Below are 15,456 nucleotides of genomic sequence, written 5' to 3'. Positions count from 1 at the left end.
GGGCATTACGACATCTCTAATATTTCTTGAAAAACTTGTAAAGTGCTGTTTCTCCATTTTTGATTGGTCACCATTGGCACATAATGCAACAAAGATTGTCAACAGATTTTACTAACATACCTACCATCTCTGTGTAAAAATAACATTATGATTCTGCCATCTTTCATTTTATTCATTTTTACCCCCCTGTAATTTGTCTCTGAATCTCAGGTAAAAATTGCCATTTTAACCCCAGTCTACAAGACAGTGTATTGCTCAGTAAATATTCATCCATGACATGTAATATTTTGGCTTTCATCACAATACATGTTTGTCTTTCTTCAGAAGAAATTTGAGTAAAATCAATTTAAAAAAAAATAGAGCCGGGGAAGTTTCTGAATATCGGTTGATTTGGCACAGATTGACCTATTGTATTAAATTGACAGGATTTTGATTTAATTGGTTTCAAAGTTTGGAGATTTTGGAAATCATTTTTGTTCAACCATGAATGGATCTGAATTTTTCATCAACAACAGTTTATATTAGGTATTCAACAGCTAATAAAAAGAATCTCGAATAGAATATTATCAGACATACTCAATTAAATAACAGATGAACGAACGAACGAATGAAGATGCATTTAAAATGCACATAACGTTAGATAAAAATGTGCGACATTTCTGTCATTTTTTGAACCTTCTCTACAAGAACCAGCAAAGTAACAGCACCAACAACGAAGAAAAATGAAAATGAAAACCAACGACCTAATATATGCGATAAGGCAGAAATTACAAACATAAACATCTTAAAATTAGTAAATATCTTAGCTTTAGGGAATAACTGTTAGGTCAGCCACGGTGTCACTGAATACTCCATTCACAAGATAAATGTGACTAATAACGAACATAGCGTTTTATGAAAGGCTTAAAACCACTTTGAATAACGTTAAAATAACGCCAAATAAATAAAACAGTCACGCTTACTTTGTAGTTCCTCTATTTCTCTCTTTAGCGCTTCACGTTCAGCCATCTTCACACCAAAACACTGATGTCATAAAACAGCGACGACGCATGTGATGACGTTTACAGGCAAAACCCAATCACAACACGCCTCTCAACAGATGATTCTATAGTTTTGGTTTTGAGCAGAAGTACGCCTGGTGGTTCGAAACTTTCCAGACCGACAGTATGTCGGAAGAGTAGTTTAATTTAAAACAACATTATAAACCTCTGATAATCACATCATTATCTGTATCCTCATAACAATTTAAGTGTCTGTATTTGGAAGAAGACTGACAGTTTTGTATTCTTACGAGTTTCGTTTTGGGATACAGAAATCGAAAGTACTGCTGACATCGGTAAGAAAGGGGTCAGATTTAATGTTTACGCAGTATAATTGGGAATTATTAATTTCATGAAGTCGCTTATGAGTGGCAGTTAACTCGTTTAAAAAAACGTCTTAATAATCCATATAGTCTGTCAGATCAATATATCAATAAACTAATGACAAACAAAAGTCACTGTGACTAACTATTGACTGTTTTAGAGAGTTTGTTTACGCAGCTCTTCTTATCTACTAGCGCAGTTTTAAACTGTTTAATTATTAAATCTCATGGTATTTAAATGCCGAAGAGGAGGAATATGAATTACTCAGAGGAAGTGAGCAAGTAACATAACGTTAACTCTAATGCTATAGGCCCATGCCCACACTGGAAACACTGGTGTCAACCTGAAAGCCTGACGTACTTCAGTTTTCTAAGTGACATTTTCACGAGATGGCTTCAGATGACAATATATACTTCATCATAACTGCAAAACCGCCTTCACCACATGGGTACATAAAAGCTGGTGAAATATGTTACATAAATAAACAACGTTATGCAAGGGAAAAGAGAAACGACACAGACATTATACCTGTAGTTCGTATTGGTGGAGCCTATGATGAACGCCTTGATAAAGCTCTACTAAACCCATTGTCGTGCAGATCAGCAGAATTACTGCTGGCTCTTGAATCCAATGAACAGCGACTGTTGGCACTAAATGATCCTGAGGCTTTAGAGGAGGCTTCAAATCTGTCTAAAGACAGTCAGGTTTATGTGGAATATAAAGAGCAATCTTTCAGAGGTGTTATTCGATACATCGGCAGTCTCAAACCTTATAGTTCTGAACCTATAACAGGAGTCTTCTTTGGAGTGGAACTGCAGGTGAGTAACCTGTTTGCATGAGTAAGATTGTGTCTGTAGTATTGCTGAAGAGAGGTAGAGTAATACAAACAACCCACTAAGGGTAATATGGTCATACAATAATTCTTATATTCTCTTTTATTCCTAGGGGGAAGATAAAGGAAAGGGCCAAAATGATGGTTCCTACTCCTACAAAACCTACTTCAAATGTCCCAAAAACTCAGGCATTTTTGCTCCTTTTACAAGAATCAAACCAGTGGATCATAAACCTTCAGCACCACCGCTACAATCGCAGTCTTCTTTGTCCATGACATCTACTGACCCTCTTAAAGCTGGAGACAGAGTAACCTTTTTTGATGACAAAAATACTCACCATGGCATGGTTATGAATATAACGGACAGCAAAGGTTGTAAAATGGTACTCATATCTACTGTGAGTACTGATTTCTGACTTCTTAGAGAGACCAAAATTAATATTTCAACCAAAAAAAAAATGAATTTATTCAAAGCCTGTATGACTTTCTTTGATTAATCAAACAAGAAAGGGGAAATTTTAAAGGGTTTCACATTTAGTTTTTTTACTGAAAAAAACAGCATACAGGTTTGGAATGATGTGGGAGTGAATAAATAATGACAGAAAGTGTATTTTTTTTAGGTATTTTGTAACATTCTCTTCGAACACTTTTCTTAGCTCTAAAGAATAAAAACAAAACTGGATTGGTAGGATGATAGAAACCAAAAAAATAAAGACTCACCTAAATGTTCATATAAATACTAGTCACACAATAATGTTCTATCTTTTAGGGTATGTTTACACAGTAATGATTTTCTAATGTTTTGCAAAAGAAAAGTTTTCCCTTGTATTTTTTGCATACAGATGACAACATTGTCAAAACAATCCCCGTTCACAGGGATCGATAAAAATGAAGTAAACACTGTAATATATAACATAAACAAGCTTGTAATATGCATATGTCGTCTCCGTTTTCACAAATTTGTGGTTTTGTAATTTACATAGAGACAATAATGGTATTGTTCGCAACAACTTGTACTTGTTTATAACCCAAAAATGCGGTTTTTGTGTAAATCAATGGCCAAAACGCATAAAACGGTTTCAGTTTTTAGCTAAATGTTGTGTAAACACCCCCTTAGGGAAATTGTTACATAACAGCAGCATGAAAATAGCAATACAATTATTTGTCAACTAAATGTAAATAAAAAGAAAATTACAAATCTTCAAAAACATATTACATAAATGTATGTACAAGAAAAACAAAACATGTACACTAAAGATTTTTAACGATCTTTAAAGACGTTTCTTATGCTTATCAAGCCTGCATTGATTTATTTAAAAAATACAGAAAAATTGTAATATTGTGAAATATAATTTCAGTTTTCTATGTGAATATATTTTAAAATGTAATTTATTCCCGTGATACAATGCTACATTTTCAGCATCATTACTCCAGCTTTCAGTGTCACATGATCCTTCAGAAATCATTCTGATTTATTATGTGTTGGAACCCATGATACCTTTTTCAGGATTCTTTGATCAATAAAAGGTTAAAAAGAACAGCATTTATTTAAAATAGAAAGATTTTCTAACAATATACAGTATTGTTCAAAAGATTAGGGTCAGTACATTTCTATTTTTTCTCTTTTTTTGAAAGAAATTAATACTTTTATTTAACAAGGATGGGTTAAATTAATAAAAAGAGATAGCATAGATTTACATTGTTAGAAAATATTTATATTTTGAAAAAATGCTGTTGTTTTTAACTTGTTATTCATCAAAGAATCCTGAAAAAAAGAATCACAGGTTCCAAAAAAATATTTGGCAGCACAACTGTTTCCAACACTGATAATTCTAATAATAAATCAGCATATCAGAATGTGACACATGTGACACATTTTCATGTGAAAATTCAGCTTTGCATCACAGGAATAAATTATATTTTAAAATATATTAAAACAAAATCCATTATTTTATTTTGTAATAACATTTCGCAATATCACTGCTTTTTCTGTATTGTTGATCAAATAAATGAAGCCTTGATGAGCATAAGAGACTTCTTTAAAAAAAGATTACAAGTCTTACTGATCCAAAACTTTTGATCGGCAGTGTATGTACAGATTATTTTGCAATGGTGTGTTCGCCTATAACCCAAAGATAAGCTATTGTACAATGTTATATTAAGTAAGAATAGTTTTCTAAAATGTTCCTCTACTCAGGATAAGGATGAAGATGGAAAGCAAGGAGGAGAGATAATGGTTCCTCTGGATTGTGTAATTAAAGAGGAGCTGTTAAATAAAGGTAACATATACACATGTCAGTGCTGTTTTTATGTGTACTTAAAACACAGTACAACCTTAATAAAAGTATGTGGGTATAGACACTCATGCAAACAATAATTTCTATCCTTTCAGTGCAATGGAGTTTATAACATACTTGTTGTTTTTTCTTTTAAACAGATGAAACTGAAAAAATGGACACTTCTCAGAGTGCAGAGATTGGGGGTGTAACTGATTGTGATGAAATTACTGTTGGCTCTCTAGTGCAGTTTCTTGGAAAAACACTACTTTATGGAATTGTTCACTGGATCGGATATTTACCTGATCATCCTGAAAAGATTGCTGGACTGGAAATGGTATGTTCTCCATACACCAGTTCAACTGTTGTCTTCTTCCAAAAATTCCTATACTTCTCAAATGAAATGAAATAAAAACAACAAGCCAGTTTCACCATTTTAAACTAATTGTTAGCACTGTTAAATATGTTGGTTCTTTTCTTAGGAGGACAGCAGCGCTGGCGTGACTGATGGAACATATAAAGGAAAACGGTACTTTAACTGTCCTCCTTTTTGTGGTTTATTTGTGAAGCTGTCATCATGTCGGCCTGATGATCGGTTTTCTGGTGCAAGGAAGAAGCACTTTAATGGACACTCTGGTAAGACCTGGTAATCTGGTTAAGTCCTTGCCTACAGTTTTTGTGAAATGACAGTGTACTCTACCTAAAGCGGGTATGTCAGGTGTTTAGCAGGAGAAAGTAACTCTTATGTTATAAATTATGTTGCCACTTACCGTAGTGGAACTTGTGGAACGTTACTTGTATGCTTCATTCTTCTTCTCTGTAACAGATCTAAATGGGACATGTGTAACTGAGGAACAGGAGAATGTACCACCTATTAGAACAGAAGATGTGTCAAAGCGATTGATTGGTAGGATGAGAGGCATTCAGGGTCACTGCAACTCCTGTTATATGGACTCTGCCCTGTTCAGGTTAGAACTCATCTTAGACATGGTGTACATGCAGAAGTAAAATCAATTAAAAACACAATTTAAATATGTAATTAAATAATTCATTTCTCAACAGTTTAATAATATGTCATGATCTCATTTCTTCTTTTTTATCCAGTGTATTTTCGTGTTCGTCAGTTCTGGATTCTCTGCTTTTTAAGTCTACAGAACATGACACCATACAAAGCATTCTGCTAAAGAACATTGTCAACCCTCTCCGCAAGTGAGCTTGTGGCCTGCATTTGGTTTTTACTGATAGAATTTTTACCTTGTAAAATAGCCATATGAAAGTCATGCTAAGCAGAAATTTTAGTAACACTTACATATACAGTTGAGGTCAAAAGTTTACATCCTTCTGTCAGAATCATTCAAAATGGTAGTAATTTTACCAAAATAAAAGGGATCATACAAAATGCATGTTATTGTTCATTTAGGCTGACCTAAATAAGATATTTCACATAAAAGATGTTTACGTATAGTCCACAAGAGAAAATAATAGTTCAAATTACAAAAATTACCCGGTTCAAAGGTTCCTTAATACTTCCTTAAGATCCTTAATACTGTGTTCTTACCTAAATGATCCACAGCTGTTTTTGTTTTTGTTTTGTTTTTTCGTTTAGTTTAGTTAGTGATAGTTGTTCTTAACAGTTAAACTGCCTTCTGTTCTTCAGAAAAATCCTTCAGGGCCCACATATTCTTAGGTTTTCCAGCATTTTTGTGTATTTGAACATTTTCCAACAATGACTATATGATTTTGAGATCCATCTTTTTACACTGAGGACATCTGAGGGAGACATGCAACTATTACAGAAGGTTAAAATGCTCACTGATGCTTTAGATGGAAATACAATGCATTAAGAGCCGGGGGGGTGAGAACTTTTTGAATTTGAAGATCAGGGTAAACTTAATTTATTTAATCTTTTGGGAACATGTAACTATCTTTTGTAGCCTCTGAAGGGCAGTATTAAAATAAAAAAAATATGATATTTAGGCAAAATAAGAAAAATGTACACATTTGCATTCTGTTCAAAAGTTTTCACCCCTGGCTCTTAATGCATTGTTTTTCCTTCTGAAGCATTAGTGAGCATTTTAACCTTTTATAATAGTTGCATATAAGTCCCTTTAGTTGTCCTCAGTGTGAAAAGATGGATCTCAAAATCTTACAGTCATTGTTGGAAAGGTTTCAAATGCACAAAACTGCTGGAAAACAAAAGAACACAGGTGTGGATCATTCAGGTAAGAACACTGTATTAAGAATCAAGGGAATGTAAACGTTTGAACTAGGCCATTTTTATAAATTCAATTATTATTTTCTCTTGTGAACTATATGTAAAATCTTTAATGTGAAATATCATATTCAGGTCACTACTAAATGAACAATAACATGCATTTTGTATCATCCCTCTTGTTTTAGCAAAATAACATTTTTAATGATTCTGAAAGGGGGATGTAAACTTTTGACCTCAACTGTATACATATAGGAGATTTTGAATAACCTAATTTTCTCTCCTAATTCACAGAAATGGTTTTGTATCAGAGCGCAGTGTGATGAATCTTCGGAAACAATTACAGAAACGGGAACACTGCCCCACTTACACCACAGATGAGAAGGGTACGCTGTCTTCTTGATGTCATAGCTTTGTAGCATATTCAGCTTTGTTAACAATGTCAAGTTTCAAACAGAATATTGATAAAAAATGTCCAACTTTACATTTCTCTGCAAATCATCAAAATGCAGATCCAAAATCTTACACAGCTGTTTCCACAAATTATTTATATCCCATTATCTATAAAAGACATCTTGGCTGTTTTATGGAATTGCAATAAGCATAGTGTTTTTCCTGATGTGTCCAGATCCCGAGGAGTTCCTCTCTCTAATCATGCAAGAGATTCTCTTTCTAGATCCACTACTCAAACTCTGGTAAGGAACCTTTTCATTGTTTTTATGAGAAGTTTAGCCATTCTAGTTACTTCATGATTTCACTGTTTATTCTTAGTAGTTTGAGGAAGTACCAAATTTGAACAAAAATGAGAAAAGGAAGTTCTCATGAGAGCATCTGGAGATTTGAAAAATTAGTGGCCGGAACTTACTTATCCAGCACATTTTTTTTTTATTTTGCACAACATGTGCACCTGCACCTTATGTGCACCCTGCAAATAATTGATCCTAACTACTGTACAATTTAAAATGTTAATTCACCTAAAAATGAAAATTCTGCCATTAATTAATCACCTTTGTGGTGTTCAAAAGTCCTCTTCAAATTAAGATATCTTTGATGAAATCTAAGAGCTTTGTGACCCTGCACAGACAGCAATGCAACTACCCCGTTCAAGCCCCAGAAAGGTAGTAAGGTCATCGATAAAATAGTCCATGTGACCTCAGTAGTTCAACCATAATGTTACGAAGCTGGCAAGAGAAAAAAAAGTTGAATAAAGTAGTTTACTTTTTGCATAAAAATTATTCTTGTAGCTCCATAAAATTACTATTGAACCACTGATGTCTACCTTTCTGGGCCTTGAACGTGTCAGTTGCATTGCTGTCTATGCAGGGTCAGAAAGCTCTCGGATTTCTTCAAAAATATCTTAATTTGGTTCCGAAGATGAACAGACTTGCGAGTTTGAGGGTGAGGTTGACTGAACTTAAATTTTTGGGTGAACTGTCCCTTAAACACGCACACACATTAACTACACATTGGAAACACTGTCCAAATATTTTTTTCATGATAATCTGAAATAAAGAGATTAATGTCTGCTAAAATGTCCTGGCGTTTTAATAGAATGCCTTCTAGTTTATATAAGCTTTTTTAGAGTTTATGCATTAATATATGTTTATCATTTGATCTGCTTTTAGCAACCAATCAGGACGTATACAAAAAGAGCAAAGCTGTTACTACTACCAAATCTTTATGGATTACAACCACCATTTAGTCCTGCCGACGGTTCAACAGCTACTGGAACACTCGTTTTACAGCAACAGTCTCAAACTAGCGGAGGTTTTATTCTTTCTTTTATTGTTTTAGTGTTTGAGATTCTTCTTTCAATTCTTTATTTGTATTATTTTGGTTGGACATTCCATAATTGACCTGCAGATGGTACTGTTTCTCTCTATTTAAATATTTCTGATGTGACTCAAATGAATATCCTGAACATATTCTATGTGTTTTTCTTAATATCTTAATGAAACAGATTCACAATCTATATCTATAATCTAAAATATTTTGTTTATGCCTTTAGGTGCCTGCTTGTCTCATTCTTACAATGCCTCGCTCAGGGAAGAGTTTCAAAATGTTTCCAAAAATCATTCCTTCTACAGAACTGGACATCACAGGTCTTCTTGTGGATGGTAACTTGTCCTAAACATCTATACAAATATTAATCTCTTGGGGTTTTCTTAGTAATGTACTTCCCTCTTTCTATGTCTTCTATTAGTCACCTGAGGTGTGTGTTATATATTTACTTGCTCATTAGGTCCTCAGCAGTGTGTGTTGTGTGGTCAGCTAGCAGATCAGGAGTGTGCTGAGTGCTTCAGAGACACAGTGTTTAGTGATACAGGATTCAAATATTTCTGTGTGGCATGTTCCAATCAGGTAGGGTGTTAAACATGCATTATGCATTTATCAGAATATTCTGTACATATAAATTTATAATGCATAAATGCAGTCCTTTCTTAAGGGTAATCTCACAGGATTGATTATTAGACTAATTATTATAGAGATTCTATACAATAAAGTAAATCATGCACTGTATAAATCATTATACATTTCCTACATTTTGCTGCAACATAATATGTTCAATCTTGGAACGGATTTGTTTGTGTAGGTTCACTCTCACCAGCAGCGTCGATGCCACAAAGCAAGCAAACTGCATCTTCCTCAGGGCTTCTCTTGCTCACAGAGTTCAGGGTCTGATCGCCGCACTCCTCCACGGGAGAAACTCGAGCTGTTTGCTGTGCTGTGTATAGAGACCAGCCACTATGTCTCTTTCGTCAAATACGGACCCCGGGATACTGACTGGATCTTCTTTGATAGTATGGCTGACCGCGTTGGTAAGTAAACGTGTGTGCAGTGTGTGCTTGGTTTGAGTTTCAAGTATAGGTTCACTTTCAGAATAAAAATATCCTAATGATTTACTCACCCCCATGTGATCCAAGATATTCATGTCTTTCTGTCTTCAGTCGCAAAGAAATTAAGGTTTTTGAGGAAAACATTCACAGGGCTCTACACTATTCCAGCCGAGGAATAATAGTCTTATCTAGAGAAACAAATGGTAATTTTCTTAAAACAATAAAAATGTATAATGTAAAGTCAGAAGTTTACATACACCTTGCAGAATCTGAAAAATGTTAATTATTTTATCAAAAACAAGAGGGATCATACAAAATGCATGTTATTTAGTACTGACCTAAATAAGATATTTCACATAAAAGATGTTTGCATAAAATCCACAAGAGAAAATAATAGTTGAATTTTTTTAAATCACCTGTTCATAAGTTTACATAGACTTGATTCTTAACACTGTGTTGTTACCTTAATTATCCACAGCAGTTTTTTTGTTGTTGTTTTTGTTTAGTTACAGTTGTTCATGAGTCCTTTGTTTGTCCTGAACAGTTGAACTGCCCGCTGTTCTTCAGAAAAATCTTTCAGCATTTTTGTATATTTGAACCCTTTCCAACAATGACTGGATGATTTTGAGATTCATCCTTTTTTTACACTGAGGACAACTTATATGCAACTATTATAGAAGGTTCAAATGCTCCCTCATGCTCCAGAAGGAAACACAATGGATTTAGAGCCGGAGGGTGAAAACATTTTTAATTTGAAGATTAGGGTAAATTAACCTTCCGTCTTCTGGGGAACATGTAAGTATCGTCTGTAGGTTCTGAAGGAAAAAAATAAAATAAATATTTAGGCATTATATCGTCATTTTGTTCAAAAGTTTTCACCCCTGGATCTTAAAGTGCATATTGCAGGTTAAAAAAAAATTCGAGATAAACATATATTCGTGAATGAAAATACTATACGAACCGTTAATGTGCTATTTGAAAATATTTTACAAGACCTAAGGGCACAAATTTAGAAGACAAAGTGACGGTTTCCTTGACAGCTCTCAAAAACAGCTTTTTTTTTCCACACCGCGTCATATGACGTCACGAGAGGGAGTCGTTCGCCTAGCTCTGATGCTATTCAGTAGGAGCAGTCTTGAGTTAGTGTGTTTTCGGTAGTTATTTTTAATTTTAATTGATCATCGTCATGGTAAATTATTGTGTTTATGGAGGCTGCACAAACTCCAGCCTGTCAGGACATCGTGTCCACGGGTTTACTTACAATAAAAAGAACGGTGCTATCTTCTGTATATGGGTGCGTTTGTGCGGATGAAGTGACGGGCCTATACTAATGCATCTGCTTCGAAAAACGCGTTCACTTTACTCTGGAGGATTATCATCCCGGCGATATGATGCAGTTCAACATGAGATGCTGAAGCAAGAACCAAGTGAGGCTCAGAGCCGGTGCAGTTCCTTCGGTGCACAAAGCAGCTTCATCGGGTCCGCTGTCAGACTGTGGTTCGTCCGAAGCCGTCAGAGATGCAGCTCGACGAAAACGGGAACTGCACCGTAAGTTTTGTTTTTCTTCTCACAACTTCTCATAAATACCAAATCCGTGAACATATTTATTTAACCCTCTGGTGCTCTTCGTTTAGGGGTCACACTTGTGCTCTTCGCGGTCAGAAGTGACCGGACACCTGTAACGCATCCTGTAATTTTTTCAGTAAAACCATTCCAATTCATTTTTGTTTAATAATATTTTTTCTTTTTTCTTTTGCATTTTGAGAGGGTTTTGTGGTAATAATGAATATTTATGCTGTAATTAATATCCATTTTTTTGCCATTGAGAATAATAAAAAATTTTATTTATTTTTTTTTATTATTTTTTTTTAATGAATGCAGTATTTCAGGTTGAAATAGAGACTCAGCCATTCAACACTAATTTTTGAAGGCAGATTAGTGCCATCTGTTGGTAAAAAACGAGAAAAACATCTGTAATGGCAGGTGTAACTTGATGCCTGTATAGTTCTCTACAGAGCAGCTTGTGAATTGCCTAGTTGTTTTTAGACAATTGATTCAGCATTTTTATTAGGTGGAATAGTTGAACATACATTTAAACAATCTCAAAGACTATTTCTTATCCAGTTTGGGATAGTTTTTTGTTATAAATATGATTTGAAGTGTTAATTTTTTGTATATGCAAGAGAGTGTGTGTCTTTTGCACTCTGGATATGTAATTTTTTTATACATATATTTTTTTTTATTTTACATCTTCTCAATTTGCTGTGTTTCAGTTCATTTGTGCGTGTGTGTGTGTGGATGTGTGAGAAAGAGACAGAAAAATTCTGTACATTTTTGTATTTTTGTCGATTTCCCATTCATTTCCTGATGTCGGTCATTTTTGACCAAAGAACACAAGTTTTTTTTTTTTTTTTTTGGAATCGTGCCCTCATTTTTTGTGTGTGTCCATAAAAGTCACTGAATTTGGTACCGTTCTGATGAAGCTGTGATTTAAAAAAAAAAATTCAAAACCGAAAATGTTTTGGTCAAAAGTGACCAAATAGAGGTGAGTATATTAGTGTGTGTGTGTGTGTGTGTGTGTGTGTGTGTGTGTGTGTGTGTGTGTGTGTGTGTCTGTGAATGGGTGTGTTTTAGAGTGTCACCCCTTCACTGCTGTGTACTTTTTTTCAGCATTGTGGAGGATTTGTAGATTGTACACACAAAAATTCTCTGAATATTTGTATTTTTGTCAATTTCCCATTCATTTCCAATGGTCGGTCATTTTAGACCGAAGAGCACAAGTTTTTATTTTATTATTATTTTTTTTAATCGTGACCTAATTTTTTATGTGTGTTCACATTCCAAATGCCATAAAAGTCAATGAATTTGATTTTTTGAAAAATTCTAAACCGAAAATGTGTTGGTCAAAAGTGACCGAATAGAGGTTTGTATATTAATGTGTGTGTGTGTGTGTGTGTGTGCGTGTGTGTGTGAATGGGTGTGTTTATGAATGGGTGTGTTTTAGAGTGTCACCCCTTCACTGTTGTGTACTTTTTTTCAGCATTGTGGAGGATTTGTAGATTGTACACACAAAAATTCTCTGAATATTTGTATTTTTGTCGATTTCCCATTCATTTCCTATGGTCGGTCATTTTAGACCGAAGAGCACAAGTGTGACTATTTTTTTTACGACCACTTAGCCTGCTTGAATCATGCCCTCAATTTTTTTTTGTGTTGACATTCCAAATGGCATAAAAGTCACAGAGTTTCATATCATTCCGATTAAGCTGTGATTTTTAAAAATTCAAAACAGAAAATTTTTCGGTCAGAAGTGACCGAAGAGCACCAGAGGGTTAAATAATGAGACAACGAGATGTGTATACGTTTTTGTAAAGCACCGTAGCTAGCTTGTAAGCATTAGCAATATCATTTTAAGAACTGTGTAAAAACGGTACCATATAGGAGAAGGCATTACTGGTCAGTTATCCTCAGTTTGTTAATATTATAATCATCAAGTCTAGTTACAGCTTGGTCACATTGTTTGCACAGCTAATTTGTAATGTATTGTCATGTGTTGTGTTTATAGGGCTTTGGGAGACATTGCAAGACATGAGGCTGTGTGAAGATCTGAAGCAGTGGAGCCAGCTGTTATTAACCACCTCTAAAATAACACATTAGTGTGATACCCACACTGAAAATATTTTTCTTTCAGTAGTATATGTTTTGTACATCTACATGTATATATTAACAGTTGCAATGTTGTGTTTTAAGTTGGGTATTAACAGTACTATGAAATAATATTTATGATTTATTGCTGTATAAATTAAACTGAATTGAATTAGCCATAAATGCAGCTCTGCTTGATATATATGTTGTAAACTTCATAAAAAATGTATACAGTAAGACAATTTGTGATTGTGATTATTTTTTATTGTTTGTCACCAAAATGGGGCCATTCACAACCTTTATTGCGTTGCTTTTACTTCTGAAGCATCAGTGAGCGTTTTAACCTTCTGTAATAGTTGCATGAGTGAAAAAATGGATCTCAAAATCATACAGTCATTGTTGGAAAGGGTTCAAATACAAAACAATGTTGAGAAACCAATGAATATGTGGGACCTGAAGGATTTTTCTGACACACATGTACATCGTAGAGCTAGTGCAAGACGAGCATTTGTGGTTCAAAAGTATATAATTGTTTTATTCTTTAGAAAATGACTGAAACGACCGTTTCACTAGATACAGTAAGACCCTTAAACCTCGGCTGGGATCGTTATAGCAATTTGCTGATCCCCATTGAAGTATATGGAGAAAAATCCTTCAACATTTTTCTCAAAAACCTTAATTTCTTTATGACTGAAGAAAGAAAGACACGAACATCTTCGATCACAAAGGGTTGAGTAATTTATCTGGAAATTTTTATTCTGGAAATGAACAACTTCTTTAACGCTGGGTTTGCACATGTTGATCATACACTTACGTGTTTGTAGGTGAAAGTGATGGCTATAATATCCCAGAAGTGCGTGTATGTCCTGAGGTTGGCCAGTACCTGCATATGCCTCTGGCTCAGCTGGCTAATCAAGTTCCTCGAGAGATGGAAGGTGTGGCGAAGCGACTCTTCTGTGACGGTTATATGTACCTTTATCAAAGCAAGAGCATGTCTCTATATCGATGATTCTATATCGATCGATGATCACATAAACATTAAGAAATGAAAATGTGATTATCTATGACTAGGTCTGCTTAGTAATATATGTTCTTTTTCCAGGGAAATCGTTAAAATATATGCTTCTGCTCCATATTTGAGCAATTATCAGTCAAATATTTACACTTTCTGGTGGAATCATTTACTTTGGAATTCCAATATTGCATTACTTGGGTGGGCGGTACGTACTTTCTTAAACATGCTGGATGAAAATGATGCAGCTGATATCCTTTTAAATGATTTAGACTTGAATTAAAACTATTCACAATTCAAAGTGCCTTTTATGTGTATAAAAATAAAAATGTAGTCATTTTCTAATCTTACTAAAATGGAGTTTTATATTTTCTTTTCAAATGCGTATTGCTAAACTGTGAGCAGACCTACTGTAGCTTGCTGCCTAATTCGTGTTAATAGATAAGGGAGTCAAGACATTTTTGTTCATATTTAAAACTGACAAGATTAAGATTTTTTTTTTCTATTGTATTGGTTCAGGTTCTTTTATTAATTCTGTATGAAGCTCTCTGGCTACTGAATAACATTGTGAGCAGAAATACTGTATATAATCATAAATTATATGTCAAAATTTGTTGATTTATTTCACTGGATGTTTATTCATTTATTCATGCTTTCTCTTGAATTTGGTTTAGTGTATATGATTTCCTTCCGATGAAAAACATCAGCCAAAGAAATAAATGTCTCGACAGGAATTACATCTCCACGTCCTCTTTCTCTCTCCGCGCTTATGTGCGAGCCTTACAGTAGATCTCAGCTCATTACATTTCTCCTGTTACCAAACAGGGATAAACCTGGATGTGACTTTGCTTGTTTGTGTCTTTCATTGCATCATCATAAACTGTAACTGACGGAACCGTAGTTGTTTAGACTGCAAGAGGTAGAAAAGACTCACAACAGCACTCCCACTGAAATCTTTCCTTAAGACTGGATAAGAAAAAGTGATTTGGGATAATCTGTGCTGTGATACTGCTAATACACATGGAGTTAGATTCTTTGGGTGCTTTAAGCAACAGGCTGTAAACATTTACACTAAGTTCTAATATTTATTTTCTTGCCATATAGAGATAAATGACTTCCTGACTTGATCTGTTTTGCCGCTTTAATTTATGTTGCCTGCAAAGTGAATTTAGACATTACAATGTTCGACTGTACAGTCATGGCCAAAAGTTTTGAGAATGACACAAATATTAGTTTTCACAAAGTTTGCTGCTTAACTGCTTTTAGATCTTTGTTTCA

The 15,456-nt window shown here is 34.4% G+C and overlaps 2 protein-coding genes across 2 annotated transcripts in view; one reads left to right on the top strand and one right to left on the bottom strand.

Moving 5' to 3' along the window:
* The window catches only part of LOC141347648 (uncharacterized), a 90,208-nt gene extending 89,200 nt beyond the window's left edge, over positions 1 to 1,008 (bottom strand). Inside the window, exon 1 of the mRNA XM_073852631.1 lies at positions 963 to 1,008. Coding sequence (XP_073708732.1) covers positions 963 to 1,008 — 46 coding nt within the window. The remainder of the gene's footprint in view (positions 1 to 962) is intronic.
* A 121-nt stretch (positions 1,009 to 1,129) lies between these two features.
* LOC141347108 (ubiquitin carboxyl-terminal hydrolase CYLD-like) lies at positions 1,130 to 14,925 on the top strand. Its single transcript, XM_073852095.1, has 14 exons — positions 1,130 to 2,182; positions 2,310 to 2,594; positions 4,394 to 4,475; positions 4,634 to 4,809; positions 4,955 to 5,108; positions 5,299 to 5,440; positions 5,577 to 5,681; positions 6,979 to 7,070; positions 7,313 to 7,379; positions 8,310 to 8,451; positions 8,693 to 8,801; positions 8,927 to 9,045; positions 9,278 to 9,503; positions 13,991 to 14,925. The coding sequence occupies exons 1-14, from the start codon at positions 1,754 to 1,756 to the stop codon at positions 14,173 to 14,175; spliced, it is 2,313 nt and encodes a 770-aa protein (XP_073708196.1). The 5' UTR covers positions 1,130 to 1,753; the 3' UTR covers positions 14,176 to 14,925.
* The last annotated feature ends 531 nt before the right edge of the window (positions 14,926 to 15,456 follow it).

The sequence above is a fragment of the Garra rufa genome, chromosome 12, assembly GCF_049309525.1.
Source record: "Garra rufa chromosome 12, GarRuf1.0, whole genome shotgun sequence".
Classification (NCBI taxonomy): domain Eukaryota; kingdom Metazoa; phylum Chordata; class Actinopteri; order Cypriniformes; family Cyprinidae; genus Garra; species Garra rufa.
Note: the sequence above shows the minus strand (reverse complement) of the source record. Positions and strands in the feature narration are given on the sequence as shown.

What these genes read in the sequence shown, in the direction of transcription:
- LOC141347108 (XM_073852095.1), top strand. Translation starts at nt 1,754, where the DNA reads ATGGCTTCAGATGACAATATATACTTCATCATAACTGCAAAACCGCCT. An exon ending in ACAGTCTCAAACTAGCGGAG is followed by an intron (nt 8,452 to 8,692) that starts GTTTTATTCTTT and finishes TTATGCCTTTAG; the next exon opens with GTGCCTGCTTGTCTCATTCT. An exon ending in TAGTATGGCTGACCGCGTTG is followed by an intron (nt 9,504 to 13,990) that starts GTAAGTAAACGT and finishes ACGTGTTTGTAG; the next exon opens with GTGAAAGTGATGGCTATAAT.